The 19,839-nt window shown below is 39.2% G+C and overlaps 1 protein-coding gene across 1 annotated transcript; it reads right to left on the bottom strand.

The window, feature by feature from the left end:
• Positions 1-4,021: 4,021 nt before the first annotated feature.
• On the bottom strand, positions 4,022-19,464 carry mfn2 (mitofusin 2). The gene is made up of 18 exons (XM_086025223.1): positions 19,144-19,464; positions 17,011-17,192; positions 16,645-16,780; positions 15,605-15,767; positions 15,388-15,512; positions 15,141-15,249; positions 14,702-14,809; positions 14,399-14,552; positions 13,931-13,998; positions 12,150-12,271; positions 11,776-11,902; positions 11,467-11,571; positions 11,047-11,149; positions 9,761-9,981; positions 7,581-7,736; positions 6,983-7,179; positions 6,725-6,859; positions 4,022-5,491 (listed from the first exon to the last, which is right to left on the bottom strand). Exons 2-18 carry the CDS (start codon positions 17,186-17,188, stop codon positions 5,422-5,424), a joined length of 2,277 nt encoding a protein of 758 aa, XP_085881349.1. The 5' UTR covers positions 17,189-17,192; positions 19,144-19,464; the 3' UTR covers positions 4,022-5,421.
• Positions 19,465-19,839: the final 375 nt, after the last annotated feature.

Genomic DNA, 19,839 nt, shown 5'->3' with positions numbered 1-19,839 from the left:
TAAGTGAGCATGCTTTCTGGTGCCGCGTGACCATTTGTTCTTACACAAACCAGCAAACTAGTTCAGTGCACAACTTTCATAACATTTCAATGTCTTGACCCCCAAGTGTCCAATCTGAAGGCCTATTTTTATTTATTTTATTTTTTTTTACTCGCTGTCCACGACCCACACAAAATGGCGCCACCACTCACTTTTTGGTCCTGACCTGCCTGTTGTGAATCACTATCTTTGGTGTCTTAAACCAGAGCAAGAGCTTGGTCTTTTGTTGTCCTCGCCTGCGTGTTACTTTCCTAAAATGTCTATTCAGACGTGCGATTCTGCCGTTTCAGTCTCATGTCTTGCCTGGGTTTCATAAGGTGGTCCATATTGCGCATCGCTAACCGTGGAGATCGCTAAACAAGTGAAACACAAACATTAGCTCAAACACTAATATCATTTGAAATGGAGGTAATTTTTTCCCCCCATACAATTTCAAACTTAATTTACAAGTTGCGGGGGTGTCATTGATAGATTTGGCCGCCATAGCCAAATTACAGTAATCAAGATTATTGGCTATTTGTTGCACAAACATGCTGCTTTGATTTGGAGGGGCCTTTTACAGCTCCTCTGAACAAAACCCAATTTGTGTGCCGAGCATTGGAGTAAACATTTTTGCGTTGTGGCCTCAAGTTGCGTGTGAGCACAGAGGTTAAGGAGGAAATTTGTCAGTACATGTGCTACATTTGTGAAAAGAAGATAAGCCTGATCCCTTTGTGATGCAGCTCGATTTAGCATTACTTAACAAATCAAGTCATTCTGAAGCCAAAGCAAATCGCAAAAATAAAGACTTCCAACATTTGCAGGCGATGCGGCGGAAACATGTCTGATTTCCTATGGTTGATTCTTTTTTTTGCCGTCTCTGCTGTGTTGGGCGGCTGTTTCAAGCATCGCTAACTTGTTTTTCACAGGCGATTACAGCGGGAACAAGAAAGGCTCACAAGGCCAGCAGACCATGGGACCTTCATGAGGCTGAGGGCCACCTCCAGGATCAATGTTGCCATTTTGTTGATCGGGCAACGCATAGCCACCATGCAAGATGCATTTTGTTTGCTAAATAGATGTGTGAAGCGTCTATTCATCCAGCAATTTTTCACAGGAGTATTAGTGGATAGCATGATGACGACCAAGCTGTTGATTTGTTGAATAACATGTCTAGTCTGCACGAGATTCATTTGGTACATTTGGTACAATGTTTGTATTATATGACTTCTTTTGGTCAGTTTTTCTTTTTTTGTAATGTCAAACATAATTTTAAACATCAAAGATTACTTTGACCGCCCTTTTATGTCGCTACAAAGCATATCATTAAAAGGCTAATGTGGATGCCACTACAGAAAAATGAACTGTTACAACTGCTTCAAAAAGCTGAAAATACAAAAGCAAAGCTATTAAAAAAGTTTGTGCCACTGTACATTCAGGCCACTTATCTATGTGACAGTTGTCGCTTTGAAAGCATCGTAATTTGGAGCTAGCTAAAGAGCTCTGTTCAAATCACATGAATGCTAACATTCCTGTCGATGGAAACTAGAGGCTAACATTTTGCACAATTAATCCCAACCTAAAAAAAATTAAAAAAATTTTTTAATGATAATAAATTCTGTTTTTTTTGTTGTTTGTTTTGCTGTGTTTTGTTTTTTCAGTTTGCGTTACTTTTAAAATGTTGTGACTGCAAACGTGAATATACTGATTTAAATATACAAATAGATCACCTGTTATAGTGTCGATCTAACGTTCAAGTGATGCAATGCAGACGCTTTAATTTTCAGTCAGTTGTCAATGTTCCACAATTTTACACAGGAGGAAGGACATTGAAACTGAATTTATCTTTTGATGCCAAAATTTGAGCTAACTCGCTGGTCTTCTCTGAGATGACTGAAATTAATTGATTATAACCCTCAACCACTAAAACTAATTTTTGTCTTCAGGAATGCAAGCAAATGACATCTTAATCACACAATAATGTGGTTTACTTTTTTTCTGTAAAACAGTAAGTTTAAAAAGTAAAGCAAGACAAAAATTCCAAGTTTTAGCATTGAAAGTGCGAGTTCAGTTCAAGCATTAATACACACTGGTGTATTACCCATTAGATAAATATTAAAAATGACGTTAATACCAATGTTCAATCATCAAATCATCAATTGAGGGCAGCTGTGGTATAAACTTTACATAGGTTGGTGTTCAAATAAATCTGTAACACCGAACAGTATATAACTTTTGATTTTTTTTTCTCTTTCAGACAGAACTTATTCCTGTATGTCCTGTAAATATGGTGTTGAGACAAGATAATGATATTGACTGCGAGTTTTTAGCATATCTGCTGTATACCTTAAAATAAAGAAAGTTGGAATAAATATTGTTGATCGTGATATAAAAAATTCCACAAGCATTAAAAAGTGCCCTACAGAAATTACCTAATAGGAACAATTGGTCCACAACTTCCTTTCACTCAGCCAGCTGTGAGGTGTGATTAAAAGCAGGCAAAAAATACTTGTCGGCAAGGCTCCATTTGAGATGATTGGGTCGCTTGTCTGTTTCCTTTCTAACGTGCCTTTGTATGTGTGCGTGTGTGTGTGAATGGGACTCTTTGTAGGGATATGAATGGAAAGAAATGGCAAAGACTTGTAAAAGCTCACTGAAGCTGCACTGACAGCCTAATCCACTGTTATCTGCAATAGAAAGCAGCGTAACGTGCATCATGGCACAAATACCTGCACAGAACTTCCTCTCATATTTGGGCAAAAGACAATGCAAGTTATGAAACAGCATCATGTGACTTCCATTTGATTTGAACACAGTCTTGAGTAGAGATAGACCATCGTTTTTTGTTTTTTTCCAGAGCCGACACCGATTATTAGTACACGAGGAGATCGATAGTTGGAGTCAATATTTATTTTCAGTAAAAGGTCAAATATTTGCGTCAAAATTTTAACAAATGCAAACTCCGACTCGTAACTCTGATGAAATGTCTTTAAATCTTACACAATAGACACCTTTGTTTTAAAATTCTATCTCAAAGTTCAGGGAGCTTCCAAGGTCATCAACAAGTTTTAAAATGTTTTAATAAAAGTCAAATAAGTAAATAGCTCCCTATAGTTTTCAACAGAAAGGTTTTTCTAAATGTCTAAACAACTGAAATGTTAAGCTTTCCCTAGACTTTGTTTTAATTCCAAACAAAATCAAATGAAAGTTACCAGGGTTAGCAGCATCTATTATAACGTTAATTAAAAAAGTGAATAAATAGGTCCCCGAAGTTTACTAAGTTTGAAATTGATCTTTCAGCAGCCGTCACATTTTTTTAACTGATTCACTGCCATTGACAAATTGACTTGTGGTTTCACCTTCCAGCCATTCAATCCCAGGAACTCTCTCTCTCTCTCTCTCTCTCTCTCTCTCTATTTATATAAAAAACTTCTTTTCAAAATTTTTCAAACATCAGGGTAAAAGAGGGCCAGAAAATGTCTGGCAGTGAATGAGTTAAAAAGCCCTATGCCGATATTCATCAAAATGCATGATGAATCATTAGGGGGTTGACTTTACATATTTCAATTAACAGGAATCAAAACATGTTTTTTTTCCCTTTTTCTTTACGGCTGTTGAGGACAGTGTCATTGTGGACAGTTACCCTGCTTTGAGCTTCAATACTGTTTCCAATGTTTGAGCCCAATATCTTGTCACTGTAATGTTAAAATACGATAGCGCAATCAGGAAAGGGGGAAAAAAAAAGACAAGCCACTGAAAGCTTCTAATTCAGCGTATTCAAGCATTTAACTTTAGCACATACTATTGCAAAATCTAGACCACCGCCAAGTTTTTCTTCCATGTTTTTATTATGCGGAAAGGTCAGAATTCCCAATACTGTTGTCTATAAAGTTAAATTCACACTGGGAATGATTTGAAAGTGCTGAGCAACTGCAGATGTGCGTCACATGTGGCCCTCCATTAACTATCAGCTAGCTCCAAAAAGTGCACGGATACAATAGTCTCAGAGTGGTATTTCTTTAATTGTGAACAAAGTTCGATAGATATGTGCCATACCATTTCATGTTCTCACACAAGAGAGGGAATACAACTTGCCATATTTTTAAATATTTATATTTATATACAAAAGCAAAACGTTAGTTGGAATTCCATCTTTCAGAATCCACTAGGGAAGACTAATACAAAAGAAGAGAAGACAATAAATATCGTAACATCTGTCCACTGTCCAACCAACTTTGCATAAATACAGACAACAGGTGGCAAGTGGGAAAAGGTGTTGCCTTGTCACTAGAGCACTACCGGCCCTTGATTTTTTTTTCTACTTTAACATTGCAATGGAATTGTGAAAGCGCAGCCCAACAGGTAAAGGAGACACTCAGAGGAAATATGTACAGTGCTCAACAAATGTATTAGACCACCACCCAGTTTTTTTTTTCCACAGCTGCAATAAATTAACAGCATTGGTAATTACCTAAATCATTTTTTATGCTTCTGTAATGGTTAATACGCAGAAGCCCTTTAAAGTATATGAATAATTCTTAATCCTAAAATGTAATTCTAATTATAATCCATGAATTTTCTCATTTACTGTTTACAAAACACTGAAGTTGATGTCTTTACTTACATTCTTGTACAGACACGTGTTTGAATGTTAGGCTTATTAATTTCAGACTTCTGAGTGAAACCAAAATTTTGGTGTAAAAGGTGAATAGAGTCTGAAATTCTTCATTCCTGTTCAAAACATCCAAAGTTCATTGAACCTGAAAAAGTCCTTATTAAAGCACTTTTCAGGTGGTCTCAGACAAATAATGCCAATGGTCTAAAAAAAATGGTTCAGCACTGCATTGATTTGAACTTAAAACGTCTTCATACAGACCAAAGTAAGCACAGCAGTGGTCATGAACATTCAGGATTATTCTCTATTGGCCTTTAATAGTGACTATTAGCAAATGGGCAAATCCTTTTTATGTTATTGATATTTACTTGCCGCTCTTCCTCCTTTTCCTCGATGACACTGGGCTCGCTTTCTTAAATGTTTCTTTCCCCACAGAATTCAACATGTTTCATTTCCCTCACTCAGTCTCCTCATTTACATATTTGATTACCTACCGGTTGTGTTCAAAGCTAGTCACAACTCCTTAAATAACTTGTTGCATCTTTCTTTCACGTATTTACAGAACCAAAGCAACTTCAGAGGAAAAAAACAGCATTACATTCGCCAACTACACTACAACTCATATCATTTGAGTGTACTTGATGCACTGTATACCTCAATAAATAATCAGATGGGCACCCATTGTTACGGCGATAAAGAGGCAAGAAAAACAAAAAACAAACATACTAGATATGCCCAAATATCCAGGATTCCATTGCTCACTTTCTCAGGTGGCTGATGTGTCAGTTTTACTTGCTTTGGTGAAGGTACTGCTGGGTGAACATGTTGAGCTCGCTGTCTAGCCAGCCCGCCTTGTTCCTAAGACAAAACACACACAGGGAATGATACAATGGCTTAGCATGAACGAAAGCATCTTAGACATACTGCAAAATTTGGTCGACAGAGTTAAGAGTACAAGCAGCACCCACCCAGAAAATGTATGGTGATTAAATATGTGATGTTTAATTGTCTTTTATTCATTGTATGTCATTTGTACAGAACTTCAACTGAGAGGGATAAACAGTAGGGATAGGCCGATTATTGCCGCCGTTATTCATCAAAATGCCGACGGCCTTTTTTAAAAATCTGATGGCCGATAATAAATCCATTTAAAACTGTGTTAACTTCAAGGAACTATCTATGTAAATTTGTGTTAACTTTACAAGAGATTCTACTGACCCTGGCAACATTCTGCATCTTTTTGTTTTTGTTTGAAATCAAAACAAAGATGAGTGAAATTTGAACATTTTTGTCATTTTGAAATTTTGCAGAACTTTCTTTACTGTCGAAAATAGAGGGAGCTATTGTTTAAGCTTTCATTTCACTTTATAACATATGCTGATGACCCTGGGAGCTCCCTTTTTGTTAGAATTTTACAACAAAGATGTATATTGGCAAAAATATACAATAATAAACAACATTTTGCAAATCTGAAAAAAATGTTCAATAAACATAAGCTTAAATACGTTTAAACAAAGTTAAGAGTTGTCTTTTTTTATTGTGACGCCAATATTTTCCTTTTTGCTGAAAATGAATATCGGCTCATCTCTAATAAACAGCTTGACGCAAGAACACTTTGCCTCTCATTTGGTCAACTGTTCGCTACTTGCTGAATTGGACACTGCACATTCAGGGAGACGACCTGATTTGACTTCAAAACATGAACAGTTAACCCTTCAACGTGAAGTGAATTCACAAACAGTCAACGCGGTTTTGGACAATCAAAGAGAAGCTAAACATGGAGGAGAATTTGACGCACCTGTGATCGGGGTAAAAAAAAACAATCGAAATAAGCAGCATTATCATTTACGCCGCAAGCAAAAAGCTACGTAGATATAAAGTCACAGCTTATCGTCAAAAATTATGGTAAAATGCAGGAATTAAAACAAGTGTCTTACTAACATGATTATTTGAACAAAAGACCCCAAGGATCCAGAACTACAGGGCACCTTTCACCTTCTTTTACAACCCTGATGACGTCACCGACGTGTGCCGCTGCCCACCTCACCTCCTCGAGTGTTTCGTATGTACGCAGAGTGAGGCGCTTCCTACCGTAGCAGCTTAGCTTTGCTCTGCATGGCATCCAACAGCTCGATCTTGCCATTCATGTCAGTGATCTCATCTTCAAGATTCTGTCGAGTCACGTCCACCTGCTGGCAGAGCTGAGCAAACACCCCGGCCAACTCTCTGATAGCCGCACACAGCACACAAACAAACAAGACCACAAGGAATGTTTAAAAAAAAAACAAAAAAAAAACATTAATTCAACCACACATTTAAAAAGTGTTGTGCGCATGTGTAGACGCTCACTGCTGGACTTGGTGACTGCAGTTGGATCCAGTGTAGCTGACGATAAGCTGCAGCTTCTCACTGGCGTAGTCGACAAACTGTTTCTTGAACGCACGCTCTTTGGCCTTTGTCGTCCAGGTGAGGCGCTCGTAGATAAACAGGAGCCCGTAGAGACCCACAGACAGAGCAATCAGCCGCCAGCCCACAGCCTTCCAGATCTGCACACACCACCAGAGCAATCTTTGTTGTTCCTCGCTTCGGCAAATACATTCACAAGATTCTTGGTGATCAGCGAAAACTATGACAGCCGAAGCTGTAAAGAAGGTAAGAGAATTTTCTCTTTACACGAAAAAAAAAAAAAATACCTCTCTGAACACAAGAAATCAAAAATGTATCAAAATACTGTGGTTTAAAGTTTGACTTGATTTATAAGAGCGCAGTTCATACTTGCCTTGATTAATGGTTTAAAGTTGAAACTATTAACCAAGGCAACTATAATCACTTTTAGGGGAGCGTCAGTTACCCGCCGCCAAGCTCAATCTCCAACCCCCACGAATAGCAGTGCCCCCTTGTACTTGTTGTTAATACTCCTATTAGTAATGATAGAATGTGTCCTCACCACACCACCAACTACAAGGACACCCATGGAGGTCCGGGAAGTGAGGGAGGCAAGTCCGGTCACCATGGAGACCATCAGCTCCTCCTGGGTCATGGAGTTTTGTGGGAATGGAGGCATGCTGGCGCTGACAGGAGTAAGTGCCAAAGTTCGAGGGATCTGGAAGAGGAGAATTCACCGGTTGAACAAGTTACTTCCGATACGACGTCATGAATTGATGAAAGCCTACAATGGTAAAAACGATTGATGACTACAGTGTTTCTTAGCGTCGTCTGTGACCGTAACTTAGTGGTTGCATTTGACTGGACTTTTGTTCTGCTTTTGGACACACAGTTTCCATCTATTTCCAAACTGTAGGACAATTCAAGTTCCAACGATTCACAATAAGGGTTCCCACAATCAGCTGGCAGGACTCCTTTATTGTGGGATATTTGTAGAGTGGGTGGTGAAACACTGGATTAACGGGACAACAAAACGTGCGGCCAAATCAAAGGCCAGGGTTTTTTTGTGTTATTCTCACTTTTATGGATGCTGCACAGAGTTAAAATCATGTTTTAACTCCATGTTCACAGAGGTAGATTTGAATGTGTTAAATGTTTGTATATGAATGTAAGATCCAAAATGGGTGCTTTAACGTCAATATTGCCATGTCAAGATGGATCCAAATGGCACACCTTGATGTGACAATATTTGAGCAGCCTTCATTGAAAAAGAAACTAATAACAATACATTTGACACCTGTGTATAAAATGAATGGATGGAGATAAAACAGCCTTTGCAACAGGGTCAGCTGGTTGCTTGAAACTGAAATTGTACCCCCACCTTTGTTACAAAAAAACCCCCAAAAATGTGAGCACAGGATTCGCCAATTTCCAAGCTGTACCTCTTTCCCAATTAGTTCTTCCAGAAGTCAGATAAACACCAAAACGGACCATTCGAGAGGCCAGAACTGTCATATAGCAACAAGCCTGTGGTGTCACCACAGGAAATTCCTCTAAAGGATCTTTTCTTCCTATTCCTTGAATGAAGAGACTGAAGAATGCGTCCAAAACTCATTATTAGAAAGTGTCAAGTAAATGATTACGGATGGAAAATGACAGCCGTCTACCATTATTGCCATGGCTTTTAGTGCCTGGGACAAAGCCATAAAATGACTAAAGGTCAGTCTTCACTGCCATCAAGTGGTGATAAACAAGGAGACATGACTCCAAATAGTGCATGTGGAAGATAATACTTTGTAAAGAAAGTGCTCCTCCTGCAGGCCAATCCTTTCATTGAATGATGACTTTCAACGTAATGGCAAAAGTCCACAGCTATTTTATCTATCCAGCACTGGGAACTGAAACGAACCATTCAGCTTATGAGTTACATCGAATATACATTAAAAAAAATACAATTGAAATTACATTTTGAAACGTTCAGTTCTTTTGGTTGTATTCTGTTTTATTGTTTGAAACTTCAGTTCATTTATCTTACTATACAGCACCTTCTGCTGCAACTTCATCTGTTTTTGTTTTTATAGGATCATCAATAGACAATATTGATTAGTACTACAACGCAAAAGTGGAAAAACCACAACCAGCAATTCAAGATGTTTTTGTTCTATTTATGACAAATTATTAAAATATTACACATTTGACTGATAAACCTTAAAGTGGAAGTCAACCGAAACATATATTTTTTCAAGAATATGTTCTATGCATGCCCACGAGTTGAAACACAGCATTCTGATTAATATTGTGTTGGTGGAAAGTGAGTTAAGCAACAAAATCCACCTGTTTTTAGCCATCTAAGGGGGCGGCCATTTTGTCACTTCTGTCGACTGAAAATGACATCATACACCCTCAGGGCTCAGATAACGACCAATCATAGCTCAGCTTCAGAAAACAGGTGAGCCATGACTGGTCGTTATCTGAGCCCTGGGGGTGTGTGATGTCATTTTCAGTCGACAGAAGTGACAAAATGGCCCTGAGATGGCCAAAAACGTGTGGATTTTGCTGCTTAACTCATATTTCATATTAATCCCATTGCCTTGTTTCAACTAGTGGGCCTGCATAGAACATATTCTTGAAAAAAATGTTTGGGTTGACTTTCCCTTTAAACATAAAGTCAGCAATTCTTCATCCAAACCTCATCTTTTGTGTGCACATCATCAAATGTGTGTACTGTATATAGGCAGTTACCTGGTCACTGTAGCCCATGAGGGCCCGTCGAGTGTTCTTGGGCCCCAAAAAGCGGTTGACCAGCATTGTCCAGCCCAAAGAGAAGTGAAAGCTGATATCCTCCTGGAAGTCACTGCAAAGCTTGTCACAAGCCAGGTCATAACTGAGACTGAAACACTGGCGAGGGACCAGCTTGTCCACCTGCTCTCTGGCTGGGTTGGGTAGAAGAGGCTTCAGACCCTCTGCATGACACACCGAGATGAACAATTACACTGATGTGATTTATATGTCAGAGATGACATTATGAAATTCTACTCATGAAAAAAAAATTACCCAAAAAACTACAGGTCATCCAATTATTTGAGCACTTCAAAAAGAACATGCTAATGACTTAGTATATAGCGAAAACATGCAAAATGCAAAGCAAACAACATCCAAAGAGAACAATACTTAAAGCAGAAGTCAATGGATGAAGAATTGCTGACAAGTCAACCCAAACATTTTTTTCCAAGAATATGTTCTACACAGGCCCACTAGTTGAAACAAGGCAATATGATTAATATGAAATATGAGTTAAGCAGCAAAATCCACCGTTTATTCCACCCGTTTTTAGCCATCTCCGGGGGCGGCCATTTTGTCACTTCTGTCGACTGAAAATGGCTCAGGTAACGACCAATCACGGCTGACCTGTTTTCTGAAGCTGAGACATGATTGGTCGTTACCTGAGCCCTGAGCACATGTGATGTCATTTTCAGTCGACAGGAGTGACAAAATGGCTGACTCCAGAGATGGCTAAAAAAGGGTGGATTTTGTTGCTTAACTCATATTCCACAAACACAATATTAATATTAATCATAATGCTATAAATATATGCTTGGGTTGACTTCCACTTTAAGGTAAAAGCTGAATTCCATGCATCCATTTTCTATACCGCTTAACCTCACAAGGGTCGCAAGGGTGCTGGAGCCTATCCCAGCTGTCTTCAGGCAGTAGGCGGGGGACACCCCGAATTGGTTGCCAGCCAATCGCAGGGCGCACAGAGACAAACAAACATCCGCACGCACAATCACACCGAGGGGCAATTTAGAGAGTCCAATCAACTTACCATGCATGTTTTTGGAATGTGGGAGGAAACCGGATCACCCGGAGAAAACCCACGCAGGCACGGAGAGAACATGCAAACCCCACACAAGGGAGGCCGGAGCCGGGATCAAACCCACGACTTCTGAACTGTGAGGTGGACGTGCTAACCAGTCGACCACCATGCCACCCCAAAACTAAATTGTATACTATAATATGACAATTACCTATCATATCTGCCTGTGTGGTCTGAAGAGCAGTGGTGATTGTAGTGGAGCACCTCTCTGACATGTTCTTGCCCAGACACTCTTCTATGTGCCGGTGGAGCTCCTATAAAAATAAAATGGATTTTTTTTTTTTTTTTTTTACAATTAGCTCCACATTTTACAGTGTGGATATAAATGTCCCAAATTGTGAAAAATTAATGAAATGCAGTTGGGCTGGTGGTGGGGAGCAGGGAGGTTCTAGTTGCATCCAACGACCAACCTCAATTGTTATTGAAATTTAATGTACTGTACAGCCCTACGTTTGCAGAAAAAAATGGGTGTTAACCAATTGTCTGGAGACACAGCAGACCAGGAGCAAATCATCCTCATTTTTTCAGGGACAACAATAAAGAACTATGCTATAAACATGCTGAAACTCACTTTCTTGTACACCTTGAGAACCACTTGTGATGGGTGGAAGTCCATGTGAAAATCATCCACTAGTATGTGGAGCTTCCTGATTTCTTCTGCCATGCAATTAGACACCTGGAGATAAGCAGGGTTATATTACTTACTCCATGAAATGTAGACACCGCCTTTTGAATATAACTATTTGTTCTTTTGAAACAGCTTGAACATAAACATACAAAGACAAATCCGATTCACTTTGTGAGTAAATTTGCTATTTTGTCAAAAGGTGGGTCAACATTTCCGTGTAACCCAAAGTGTTGAGAGCATGTTCGTGCTCACCTGCCTCTCCACCTCTTCTGTGATTTTCTTGATCCTGACCTTACAATCCATAGTCAGCAGGTCCAACTGCTTGTCTATAAACTCCAGTCGGTCTTGACGGTCCTCTTTGGTCTCAAGACAGTAGACCCTAAACATACACATTTCGGAGCAGAAAAGCTATTTAAGCATGGTGGCGTTTTTGTGTTAGTTTCAAAAGAACACCAATGAAGTTTGAGTAAATCTCAATATTCATTTCCATCAAGTGGGACAAAAGAGGTCCTGAAAATACTACCCATTGTTATGCAACCAATACTACATTTTACAATTAAACGGTCACAGGATTAACTAATCACAGTTCTACGTTAACTGATGAAGGGCTGAAATGCCAAACGGACCTCTGCTCTTGTGCAGCAATGTGTACTGCATCCATGATGTGCCGCAAAGCTTCAGAGATCTGCTTGGCCCGCACGGTATGCTGCTCAAACTTTGTCTTCACCGCTGACTGAGAGATGCACTCCTACACACAACAGTCGCGTCAGCAAATAAACGTCAGCACACAAACAGCAATGAGCATGAACGACTGGTCACTGAATAATAGAAATGCAATTGAAGTTAACTTGTGATCTCTGGTATATTATGTTTTTTCATTCACAAGGGAGCGAAAACAGCTTCAAATAAAATAAAAACTCAAGTCAAAACTTTTGTTTGCAATAATATCTTCTATGTGCGCCCACTATTCTAAATAATACTGAATACTGTGTTCAGACTAGTTGGGGCACATGTAACATATTACCAAACAGAACATTTTTAAAAGGGGAGTCAACCCAAACATATTTTTTTCAAGAATATGTTCTATGCAAGCCCACTAGTTGAAACAAGGCATTCTGATAAATATTGCCTTTGTGGATTAACTCTTATCCCACCCGTTTTTAGCCATCTCCGGGGGCGGCCATTTTGTCACTTCTGTCGACTGAAAATGACTCAGGTAACGACCAATCACGGCTGACCTGTTTTCTGAAGCTGAGACATGATTGGTCGTTACCTGAGCCCTGAGCAGTTGTGATGTCATTTTCAGTCGCCAGAAAAGACAAAACAGCCGCCCCCTGAGGTGGCTAAAAATGGGTGGCTTTTGCTGCTCAACTCATATTCCACAAACGCAATATTAATCAGAATGCCGTGTTTCAACTAGTGGGCCTGCTGGGAACATATCCTTGAAAAAAATGTGCTGGAGTAGATTTCCACTTTAACTAGATGTGGGCTCTAAATTGACTTGCCAATATAAAATGGCCAAATAGTGTCTAACTGAGGCTCAATATTGACTGTGCAAGAATTATGTAGACATGAAGTAGAGAAATACAATCTTAATTGACAAAAGAGATTCAGAGTTGCTCACACACCAAGTATTGTTTCTCTAACTAAATAATCTAAACTGTCTTGAGTGTCAAGTGCGCGTCAAGTGTAAAATACCACCAAAGGAATAGCCACCTCATCGAATTGTGGTTAATATTAATAACAATTACCCAATATCAACTGGGCAGGGACCCACTTCACCGAAGTCGTCTTCCTGCAGCGCTTCATTTGATTGACTTCCACACTATTTCAACTAACATTATATAGGATCATAATATGTGTTAAAAGTTGCCCACTCGGCATCCATTTCAGCCTGATCATCTTGGAAGGGGGATTCCCCCATCTGTGGTCCCTGCTCAAGATTTCTCCAGATTTTTTTTTGTTGTTGTTTTTCCTTGCCCTCCTGGGGGTTAAGATCAGGGGATATCGTTAATATGTATTTGTCAACTGTGGACATGTGAAGCCCTTTCAGACTTTCTTGTGATTAAGGGCTATGTAAATAAATGTGACTTGACTTGAATAGTAATGAGCATGGCACTGACACTGAGACATACAAGTCAATTTAAACATAACATACATAATATAAATGTTATTTAAAAGGGACTATGACATGGATTGTCTCACTATGGTGCTTTCAAAATACTCATCTTCTAGTTGGTTAGCTACAAATTGGCTTAGGAGTCTAAATAAATAAAGTATGCAAATTGCTACACTGCTAGCACTGGATATCTGCAGTTTGGAATATGTGGAACAACTCATTTTAACAGGGGTCTTGAAAGTTTCCCCTTATGAAATGATTCAAAGTGGTTACACATTTTAGCCTTACCTCAAACCGCCTCTCAAAGTTCTGAAACTCAAACATTCTAGCTTGAAATCCCTCAGCAAGCGCTCCACCTGAAATAAAATGATAATCGAGATGATTTGGTTCTGAGGAAAATGTTTTTGAACTGATGAATACACTACCCCCTTTACGTTGTGTGATGAAAAAAAACATGAACAGTACACGTTTGAGCTATACAGGGAATCTTCAGGTTACAACAGTCCTGACATACTGTATGTGTCAAGGTTGTGAACGCCTCAATAAACTATAGTGGTGGTGACTTCCGTGAGCTAGCTCGTAACTCAATTGCTTGTATACCAAACAAATCTCATTCACTGCCAATGACAAATTTATTTGTCTTTTCACAGTCCAGCCATTCAATCCCAGGAATTTATTTACATATTTTTTTTCTATTTTTCGTGAAAATCCCATTGACCTTTATTTAGTGGTTTGTAGGTGATTGTCCAATCTCACCTGTTTCAGGCATTCCTTGAGCTTTCTGCACACGTGCCTGGAGAACCTCCTTGGCTGATACGAAGAAGATTCGGTCACTGGCCTGAGCTTGGTCCACAACACCGAGCTCATGCACGAGGAAATTGGTACAGCGATCCATATGTTGTCTCCGCACCTGGCAATTAAAAATATTTCATGATTTAGGGGCTATGGACACTTGAGAAGCCATAATGTTCGTATTTATTTTGTTCATCAATGTCGAATATTGTACCTGACTTCATGTGTGTATGCGGAATTATTCAAACTCAAGTAAACCGGACTAACCTCATCCATGTACTCAGGTTCTGAGGCTGAGGCATCCCAACGGTTATTAAGGATGAAGATGTTCGGACTGGAAAGTCGTTCGTTGACTTTGTGAAAAAATGACTTCTCCTGCAGGGACACAGTTGACACGCTTGAAATTATAACCATGTCGCTGCAACGTGTAATCAAAAGCAGGTGGAGCCCATTAGCCCTGAATCCGTGCAGCACTACACTTCTGCCTATCAGTCCCTAATTTAGGGTTTGAATCTCCTCTTTGACCTTTTTGTGGGGAATTAGTGTCAATGCCTGTTAATGGTTGCTTTGTTTGTCTATGTTTCTTCAATTTCCAACTGACTTGTCGGCCAGTCCGGGGTGTTCCACACCTCTCGCTCAATATCAATTGGACTCTGAACAGGATTAGGCAATAGTAGATGGATGAATGGAGGGCTATATATCTCACCGTCTGCATCAGTGTCGACTCAGAGTTTGCCACAAGTACAAACACATCTGCATCCAAGCAGAACTTGTCGATCCAGCTGTCTAGTTCTGTTGTCACGTCAATACCTGGACTGAATGTATTTAAAAAAAAAAAAAAGAAAAAAAAAAGAAAGTTGATGCATACCAAGTGTCTATATCTATTCTGCTTATAGATTTAAACTAGCTGTCTTATACTTGCTGCACAAGTATATCTACAATATAATACATGCCTGTCCAACAAGACCAGATCATCCCTGAGCAAAGCACACTTGGTTTTCGGCCACATGACACAGACCAAGCTGCCTGCCTCCAGTTCCTCATCCTGGTGGAGAGCATGAGCCAGTTGGTTCACCGTCTGGAAAGGTTGACATAGGAGAGAGTATCTTTGCATGAAGGCAGTTTGATCGTAATGCCCACCTTCATTAAAAAGCACTCGGCTCTACCGACCTTAATGCTCTTCCTCTCCTCAGAGCCTTCAGTAAGAATAAAAGCTTCATTCCCATCCGTTCCCTCCACCCTCAGGAAACAGTTTGTTGTGTGACCAATGCCAGAAGGCAGCACCTTGTCACACAGCATGGCATTGATGACTGAGCTTTTTCCATTACTGGTCCTAGAAAACAAAAATTGAACTGTTAAAAAATAAAATAAAAATAAAACTTCAAAAAAAAAAAATCTGAAATACTATACAGTATATGTACACCAAGTCAAATGTTGAGAACACTTGGAAATCCACAATCAGACAGAAAGGCAATGTAATCAAAACCAAAATTAAAAAACACTTTAGATAGTTTTAAGGTGATAAACTGAAAATTCTTATCCTAAGCTAATAACATCTAGCATGTGGACCACAGCAGTGGAGATGAATTAGAACAGGGGATCTCAAACCTTTTGGGTTCAAGGACCCCTTAACTCATTCACTGCCAGACATTTTCAGACACTCTTTTACCCTAACGTTTGAAAAAAAAAAAATAGAAAAGAATATAAATAAATTCATGAGATTGAATGGCTGGACTGTGAAAAGACAAGTACATTCGGCAAAGACATTTAAACAAATTCAAATGAATTAGATTCGCTATTCATCCATTGTCAATCATTGACATGCAATGACTTCCAATAACAACTTGACTGGAAAAAGTTAGTGTTGCCAACTTAGCGATTTGGTCGCTATTTTTAGCGACTTTTCCAAACACTCTAAGGGGCTATTTTTAAGAAAGAAAGACTTGTGAGTTTAACTCATGCTAAGAAACAGACAACATGGGCCAATCATTTTCATATTGTTTTCCATATAGTAATAATACTAATAATAATAATAACAACAATGACGAAAAACAGCAAAGATAGAGAGGCACAGTGGGCGAGTAGTTAGCACATCCGTTTCACAGTTCTGAGGTCGTGAATTTGAACTTGAATCCCGAGTTGCAAGTGGAGCCCAGTTACTTCAAACATATGACATAAGATGTCATGTGAAATTTGGAAGAGACGCATACCTCCCAAAGAACACCACCTTCATATGCCTCCGTGCCAGCACTTCTCCAATCCCTGCTACCTTGGTGAGGTAACTTCGAACCTCCTGCACCTGTTCTTCCGTAGTGACTGGATCCAGCTCTTCATTTTTGTGAGCATCTAGCAGAGTGGGTAATGAATACTGTTATTCACAGGGGCAAGAGACAACCCCAAAACATTTGTGAAGCTTTTTCTATTTCGAACAAACTGTATACAAACACTGTACATCATTAGCTCACTTGGTTAAAATTCAAATAATTCTGTATATATAAATCAAATTTGTTTGGACACTTTTCTTAAAAGTCAAAGAAGCAATTGTGGTCCTAAAATTACAAAGTAAACAAAGTTACCTTCCAGAAATGATGCACTTTCCTTAATATAGGCCCCTAACTGTTCAAAGATCCCATTAATTTTCTTCTTTGCGGTGACAAAATGCTTGAGTGGCGACGCGTTCACTTCCGCCATTAGTCTCTTATCCTTCTTGCCGTGGACTGTGTTGGTGTTGGGCCGTGGGAAAACCAGAGACATGGCACTGGGTGGAGGAGAAGAAATAGAAACAAACTAATAGGAGTCATTTGGAAAATGTCATTGAAACGCATGTTGAGCACTTGTCACTGGGGTAGCAAAAGGGTGCGTACATTTCTGGAAAGGTTCCTGTAACTTTCCATCGGAAGTTAAGATGGGCAATTTGGCAAATATTCCAAATTGGAAACTTTCCATGAGAATTATGGGAATGAAGTTGGAGAAATTAGGTTAATTTAATAGAAAGGTATCATATACAAGCATCAATATAAACATATTGCTTCATCATTAGCAGAAATCTTTGCAAAATAATACAATTAACAAGTATGACTTTCCAACAGATTTTTTTAGAGCGTTTTCATCTTTGAAATTATTTTTTTTTAACAATCAATTTGAACATAAATGTTGAGCTAAATATTGTATGCTATACATTGCCTGACCCAACCCATTCAAAATACAATCAAGGTCCACCCACCCCATACAGTTCCATCCAAAATGTTAAATGAAAAAAGTCCTTTCTCCCTTCAAAACAGTCCCATTCAACATATAAACAAGAAAGTATCATTAATCAAGTTTCTGAAGGCTAGCCTCTTGTCGCCTCAAGCTATTACACTCAAAGGTAGCTGGGTTGCTCCATGCCAAATCACCCACCCCAAAAAATCTGTACATTTTAACCCAGCACATTTTGATTTTAATGAAACTTGTTGATAGTGATAAGTCTGACACAACACCAAATCTCACATTTACGGTCAATCGGGGCAGGGGTGTGGCCGCCTTCCTTTGAACCCGTATATATCAGGAACTACTGGGTCAATCTTCACAAAACAGGTATTGTTCGAAAGGGAATTCAACAATGATTCCAAGTCATTTAGAAAATTGGTGCATTTCAGTAACTTGACCTTTTGACCTATAATTTGACCTTGAAATTGATCTTGTGGATCACGTAATTAAAATCTAAATTTGCTTAGTTAAACATAGTGACTGATAGGTCATGGAACAACCCGGCTGATAACAACAGGATATGGAGGCAATAGGTACAGGACCTTAGAACCAGAAAGTCCCTTTCACTATAGAGTTGCAGATATATGATGGCATGACTACCAGATTTCACATACTTTCCAAAGGCCTTGCTTGGTTTGGTACTCTGCCAAACCACCTAGGAAAACATTTGACTCTTAACAAGGCCAAGGTGGTCAGCCACGGCTGTAATGACCAGGTAGGCAACGTTGGTCTCTTGCCCATAGGGTATGCCCCTGTCATAATATGAGTACAGCATCTATGATGGTGTATGCCCAATTCCCATAAATTATCATTGATTCCCATGGATTATTTGCAATTTTGAAAATACCCAGAATGTCACCCGCCCACAGAATCTATGTTTGTTTGTTTTTTAATCTACCATACCAATCAAATCAATTCATTTTATAAAAAGGAATGTGTCAAATTATTACGTTTTCTTTTTATTTTATTCTTAATAAACATAACAAGAGGTAATAGTGATCTTTACACTCATAACACGTAATTACTAGCCCCGCAAAGTGACGCCTCTAAAATATTCCAAATTTTAAAAAAAAATTAAATAAAATAAAAAGATCACCTCGAGCAGATTAAGTGGAAACCATGACATACATGTTAATGAGTTTAAAGGAAGTACAGTACTGTATGCAGCGTCACAAACAAAATTACTGCACGTGACACGAATTATGCCTAACACCATCCCTTTGGATACTTGAGAGAGCTGGTCGTGCAACCAGAGCAGAAATTAAAATGTATAACAAGTTCTGACTCATCTCGTGCTGGTGAAAAATCACAAAGTGTTAAATACTGTCGTTGCGTAATTTGCGGTGACTTTATGAGGCCCAACTAGCAGGTCAACGCGGTGATTATTCAAAGTCAAGCCGCAACCGGCAACAACTTGATTTGCGTCAGATGGCAATTACTGCATTACCATTTGGTCTTACCGTGGATAGGGCTCTCTCTTCACAAATAATCCACTTGCATCCTGGTCTGCGGTGACTACGACAGATAAACGTCTGACAACTAATAAGTAGCGTTAGCGCGCACGTCCAGTAAGGGAGACGGACACAGAGCTATTGTTTGTGTTCAGAGCACAGTGCTATTGAATACACTGTTTGCCGGGGCAGCTGTGATCTAATGTAATGCCCTGAACATAAACGATAACGCCACTTGCAGCATAATGTCACTTGCACAGCACCGACACAGACGCCCCCTCTGCCGCTTCCGGGATGGTTTTGCTCTCCAACGGCCACGACGTGCAAATACCGCCACCTGCTGCTCCGGAGTGTAAACTATTATCGTTTCCTAATGTATCTGCCTGGAAATAAATAACGAAATACGTTAAGTACACTTTTCAGGTGTCCGTACATCACCTGAGTATTTTTATATTTATCACAGCTTTTTATTTTACTCCTTACATTTGATCATAGAAGTATTAGTTACTTTGTCAACAGGCAGTCGTTACTCATTCAACCTCTGCAGATGACACGTTGCAAAAAGAAATACAGACAGGTGCGATGAAATAATTTTTGGGGGCTAAATAATCAAAGCCGGTACTGTATGTGGTATTTTTGTTGTTTTACTTTTGTATCTAGTAAGTACATTTCATAGTCTGTATTTTACTACTTCTTTCACCAGTC

Source organism: Filicampus tigris, chromosome 1 (genome assembly GCF_054856515.1).
Source record: "Filicampus tigris isolate MCC_2025a chromosome 1, RoL_Ftig_1.0, whole genome shotgun sequence".
NCBI classification, from domain to species: domain Eukaryota; kingdom Metazoa; phylum Chordata; class Actinopteri; order Syngnathiformes; family Syngnathidae; genus Filicampus; species Filicampus tigris.
The sequence above is the reverse complement of the archived record's forward strand: the minus strand, read 5'-3'. Positions and strand labels throughout refer to the sequence as shown.

Coding starts and splice junctions, on each gene's coding strand:
- mfn2 (XM_086025223.1), bottom strand. CDS start 17,188: ATGTCTCTGGTTTTCCCACGGCCCAACACCAACACAGTCCACGGCAAG. Junction 15,768..16,644: donor AAGGTGGTGTTCTTTGGGAG/GTATGCGTCTCT, acceptor TTTGTTTTCTAG/GACCAGTAATGGAAAAAGCT. Junction 11,572..11,775: donor CAGAAGAGGTGGAGAGGCAG/GTGAGCACGAAC, acceptor GCTTATCTCCAG/GTGTCTAATTGCATGGCAGA.